The 6,000-nt window shown below is 41.0% G+C and overlaps 1 protein-coding gene across 1 annotated transcript in view; it reads right to left on the bottom strand.

Annotated features, from left to right (window-relative positions):
- Positions 1–558: 558 nt before the first annotated feature.
- The window catches only part of LOC139263810 (nuclear transport factor 2-like), a 43,942-nt gene continuing 38,500 nt past the window's right edge, over positions 559–6,000 (bottom strand). The window contains exon 5 of the mRNA XM_070879864.1: positions 559–1,139. Within this exon, the coding sequence (XP_070735965.1) occupies positions 1,026–1,139 (114 nt within the window). The 3' untranslated portion in view covers positions 559–1,025. The remainder of the gene's footprint in view (positions 1,140–6,000) is intronic.

The following is a 6,000-nucleotide window of genomic DNA, read 5'->3' as shown; positions in this document are numbered from 1 at the left end:
CAGACATTTGTTCTCTGGACTCTAGAGCTCTGCTCCTGTTGGTATCACTGTCATTGCCCTCAAAATCTGTGCTATCCAACTTACCAGTTCTATGCCATCTCTTCAACCTCTTTTTTTAAATCTCGGCAGTTTACTCCATACCCAAGAAAGGTGATCCTTTTTGTTGTGCAATTTGTCTTCACATTGGTACTTAAAATCGTAGTTGATGGCTCATGTTCTCTTCCATTAATTCAAGGATTTCCCAAGCCCAATCTACTCTTACATCATACCAATGAGCATCTGATAACCCTCATCTTTAGCCTGCAACCTCTATCCATCAGTCCCTGCTGGTCAGTGCTCTCCTGAAGTCACTAATTCCTGATTTACCTAGACTTTTCCTGTTATTTCCTGCTTTTATGGTGTCCTTAATAGGCTTGACCTTTCATAGTTAAGTTACTGTAGTCAAATGATAATTATAACCAAACACAGGGCCTTCCAAAGCTACACTGGTTTATAACTTCTGAGGTGTCCTCATCACTTCCAACACTGGCTTGTTTAAACATTTATGGATCCCAGCAGAAGCACTTAATGTTTTTATTTCAAATCACATTCTGAAAAAAAGTACACCTTCTGTAAACATTTTACAATATCAATCAGAAAAAAAAAGTTCAGAGCTTGGCAAGTATGTATGATGAAGCTTCAAAATTGATCAGTAACCTTTTTGTAAAATGCCCTTCATGAATAAAGGTCCTGTCAAAAGTTTTCAACTGATGCTCAAATATTTCAAGGACAATAAAAAGGACACACTTAATGAAACCATTTACAAATAACTTCAAAAAGTTGTCGTTTTTAGCCACTGGTTGAGTTAAAAACTATGATCTTGCATGAATTGATTGAAAATCTAAGTCAAAATACTGCAATCATTTTCATTAAGCAATCCAGTTCATGATGTTGGTCCTGTACCACAACATTGCCCTTATGAATACACTGCTTCACTACAATTTCAGACTAAAAACAAGTGGCTAATTAAAGTACAACTAGTAGGCCTAGCAAAAGTTATGGAGAGCCAATCTGAACATGTCATTTGTGCAGATCCACTTGTCATTATCATTTTTCAGAAGGAATAACTGATGAAAACCCATCACTGGATCATCGTCCACCTATGGGAGAGACAAAAGATTTAAATCACTGTCAAGGTTACAAACTGGAACAAATAAAATTTTACTTATTAGCTATGTACAGTACTTACTATTTAAAAACATTCACTTAAAACTCGAATGATGCATAGGATTAGGTGAGCCATGGCTCAGTGATAGCACTCTCGCCTCCAAGCCAGAAGATTGTCGGTTCAAGTCCCACTCCAGAGACTCGAGCACAAAATCTAAGCTGATCCTCAGTACTGCACTGGAGTGAATACTGCTTTGTTGTGGAATGCCATCTTTTGGATGAAAGGTTAAACATCTTCCCCCTCAGGTGAGCGCAAAAGATCCCACAGCACTATTGGAAGAGCAGGAGTGTTCTCCCCAGTATCCTGACAATAGCTCCCCTTCAACTATCACTTAAAGGTTGTAAAGCATTTTGGGACACCCTGAGGTTGTGAAAAGCATTATTTATAAATACAAGTTTTTTTCTTTTATAGCAACTGTACAGAATAGACACACTGCAGTGAGCGATGCAGCAATGTATAAAAGTTTGAATAGTATGGAAATGAAATTTCCATTTTAAGAAGACAGTTGTCAGCTTGTCAATCTACATTTTCATTTTAAGAACATAAGAAAACATAAAAAGGAGTAGGCCATTTGGCCCCTCGAGCCTGCTCTGCCATTCAATGAGATCATGGCGGATCTTCTACCTCAACTACACTTGCCTGCACTATCCCCATATCCCTCGATTCCCTATTTATCCAAAAATCTAACGATCTCTGTCTTGAATATATTTAATGACTGAACTTTCATAGCCCTCTGGGGTAGAGAATTCCAAAGATTCACAACCTTCTGAGTGAAGAGATTTTTCCTTATCTCAGTTCTAAATGGCCAACCACTTATTCGGAGACTGATTCCTGGTTCTCGACTCCCCAGCCAGGGGAAACATCCTCCCTCATCTACCCTGTCGAGCCCTGTAAACATTTTGTATTTTTCAATGAGATCACCTCTCGTTCTTCTACGTTCTAGAGAATATAGGCCTAGTCTATTCAATCAATCCCTGTAGGACAATCCCCCTATCCCAGGAATCAGTCTGGTGGAACTTTTGTTGCAGTCCCTCAATGGTAAGTATATCCTTCCTTAGGTAAGAGCATCAAAACTGTACACAATGCTCCAGGTGCTGTCTCACCAAGGCCCTATATAATTGCAGTAATTTACTCTTATACTCAAATCCTCTTGTAATAAAGGCCAACATACCATTTGCTTTCTTAATTGCTTGCTGTACCTGCATGTTATTTTTCAGTGATGTGTACATGGACAACCCAGGTCCCTCTGAACACCAACATTTCCCAATCTATCATTTAAAAAAAAACTCTGCTTTTCTATTTTTCCTACCAAAATGGATAGATAACTTCACATTTCTCCACATTAGATTCCATTTGCCATATCCTTGCCCACACACTTAGCCTGTATATTCCTTTGAAGGCTCTTTGCATCCTCCTCAACTTACCTTTCCACCTAGCTTTGCATCATCAGCAAACTTGGATATATTACATTTGGTCCCCTCATCCAAATCATTGATACAGATTGTGAACAGCTGAGGCCCCTGCACCGATCTTTGCGGCACCCTACTAGTTACAGTCTGCCAACCCGAAAATGACCTGTTTATTCCTACTCTGTTTTCTGTCCGTTAACCAATCCTCAATCCATGCTCGCATCCCCAATCCCATGAACCCTAATTTATTGGAAATAACCTCTTGTGTGGCACCTTATCGAATGCCTGCTGAAAATCCAAAACCACCACATCCACCGGTCCCCCATATCTATTCTGTTAGTTACAACCTCAAAAAAACTTAACAAATTTGTCAAACATGATTTCCCTTTCATAAATCAGTGTTGAATCTGCCCAATCCTATTATTCTTTTCTAAGTGCCCCATTAATAATAGATTCTAGCATTTTCCCGACTACTGATGTCAGGCTAACTAGTCTGTAATTCCCAGTTTTCTCTCTCCCTCCTTTCTTAAATAGCGGGATTACATTAGCTACCTTCCAATCCACAGGAACCGTTCTAGAATCTAAGGAATTTTGGAAGATGACAACCAATGCATTCACTATTTCTATAGCCACCTCTTTCAAAACCCTAGGATGTAGGCCATCAGGTCCAGGTGATTTATCAGCTTTCAGTCCCATTTTATTAGTAGGCAAACGACAACAAGACCAACCAACTGACCCGGACAGGACACCATCAAAGGCAACATGTGCAAGTTATTGTCACTATAAACTGAGGCTACACAAAAACAATCAGTACAAATCAGGTATTCTCGATGCACTCTCCACCGAGACTCCAGGATGGTATGTTGCCTCCCTGGTGCAAGGGTCAAGGATGTCTCCGAGCGAGTGCAGGACATTCTAAAAAGGGAGGGAGAACAGCCAGTTGTCGTGGTGCACATTGGTACCAACGACATAGGTTAAAAAAGGGATGAGGTCCTACGAGACGAATTTAAGGAGCTAGGAGCTAAATTAAAAAGTAGGACCTCAAAAGTAGTAATCTCGGGATTGCTACCAGTGCCACGTGCTAGTCAGAGTAGGAATCGCAGGATAGCACAGATGAATACGTGGCTTGAGCAGTGGTGCAGCAGGGAGGGATTCAAATTCATGGGGCATTGGAACAGGTTCTGGGGGAGGTGGGACCAGTACAAATTGGACGGTCTGCACTTGGGCAAGACCGGAACCAATGTCCTCGGGGGAGTGTTTGCTAGTGCTGTTGGGGAGGAGTTAAACTAATATGGCAGGGGGATGGGAACCAATACAGGGAGGCAGAGGGAAACAAAAAGGAGACAAAAACAAAAGACAGAAAAGCGATGAGTAAAAGTGGAGGGCAGAGAAACCAAAGACAAGAAACAAAAAGGGCCACTGAATATAAAAGGGCTGCAGGAGAGGTCAAAACTAAAAATCATGGTTTAAAAACTAGGATGAAAACAATCTACCTAAATGCACGCAGCATTCGAAATAAAGTAAATGAGTTGACGGCACAAATCATTACAAATGGGTATGATTTGGTGGCCATTACAGAAACATGGTTGCAGGGTGGCCAAGACTGGGAATTAAACATACAGGGGTATCTGACGATTCAGAAAGATAGGCAAGAAGGGAAAGGAGGTGGGGTAGCTCTGTTAATAAAAGATGATATCAGGGCAGTTGTGAGGGATGATATTGGCTCCAATGAACAAAATGTTGAATCATTGTGGGTGGAGATTAGAGATAGTAAGGGGAAAAAGTCACTGGTCGGAGAAGTTTTTAGGCCCCTAAATAATAACTTCACGATGGGGCGGGCAATAATCAAGGGAATAATGGAGGCATGTGAAAAAGGAACGGCAGTAGTCATGGGGGATTTTAACGTACATATCGATTGGTCAAATCAAATCGCACGGGGTAGCCTGGAGGAGGAATTCATAGAATGTATACGGGATTGTTTCAACAGTATGTAACAGAACCTACAAGGGAGCAAGCCATCTTAGATTTGGTCCTGTGTAATGAGACAGGAAAAATAAACGATCTCCTAGTAAAAGATCCTCTCGGAATGAGTGATCACAATATGGTTGAATTTGTAATACAGATTGAGGATGAGGAAGTTGTGTCAGAAACGAGAGTACTATACTTAAACAAAGGGGACTACAGTGGGATGAGGGCAGAGTTGGCTAAAGTAGACTGGAAACAAGGACTAAACGGTGGCACAATTGAGGAACAGTGGAGGACTTTTAAGGAGCTCTTTCATAGTGCGCAACAAAAATATATTCCAGTGAAAAAGAAGGGCGGCAAGAGAAGGGATAACCAGCAGTGGATAACCAAGGTAATAAAGGAAAATATCAAATCAAAGACCAATGCATATAAGGTGGCCAAGGTTAGTGGGAAACTAGAGGATTGGGAAAATTTTAAGCAACAGCAAAGAATGACTAAAAAAGCAATAAAGAAAGGGAAGATGGATTACGAAGGTAAACTTGCGCAAAACATAAAAACAGATAGTAAAAGCTTTTACAGATATATAAAACGGAAAAGAGTGACTAAAGTAAATGTTGGTCCCTTAGAAGATGAAAAGGGGGATTTAATAATGGGAAATGTGGAAATGACTGAGACCTTAAACAATTATTTTGCTTCCGTCTTCACAGTGGAAGACACAAAAACCATGCCAAAATTTGCAGGACACAGGAATGTGGGAAGGGAGGACCTTGAGACAATCACTATCACTAGGGGGGTAGTGCTGGACAGGCTAATGGGACTGAAGGTAGACAAGTCCCCTGGTCCTGATGAAATGCATCCCAGGGTATTAAAAGAGATGGCAGAAGTTATAGCAGATGCATTCGTTATAATCTACCAAAATTCTCTGGACTCTGGGGAGGTACCAGTGGATTGGAAAGCAGCTAATGTAACGCCTCTGTTTAAAAAAGGGGGCAGGCAAAAGGCAGGTAACTATAGGCCGGTTAGTTTAACATCTGTAGTGGGGAAAATGCTTGAAACTATTAAGGAAGAAATAGCGGGACATCTAGATAGGAATAGTGCAAACATGCAGACGCAGCATGGATTCATGAAAGGGAAATCATGTTTAACTAACTTACTGGAATTCTTTGATATAACGAGCATGGTGGATAGAAGTGTACCGATGGATGTGGTGTATTTAGATTTCCAAAAGGCATTCGATAAGGTGCCACTCAAAAGGTTACTGCAGAAGATAAAGGTACGCCGAGTCAGAGGAAATGTATTAGCATGGATCAAGAATTGGCTGGCTAACAGAAAGCAGAGAGTCGGGATAAATGGGTCCTTTTCCGGTTGGAAATCAGTGGTTAGTGGTGTGCCACAGGGATCAGTGCTGGGACCACAACT

This window comes from Pristiophorus japonicus, chromosome 5, assembly GCF_044704955.1.
Source record: "Pristiophorus japonicus isolate sPriJap1 chromosome 5, sPriJap1.hap1, whole genome shotgun sequence".
In the NCBI taxonomy this organism is placed as follows: domain Eukaryota; kingdom Metazoa; phylum Chordata; class Chondrichthyes; family Pristiophoridae; genus Pristiophorus; species Pristiophorus japonicus.
The sequence above is the reverse complement of the archived record's forward strand: the minus strand, read 5'-3'. Positions and strand labels throughout refer to the sequence as shown.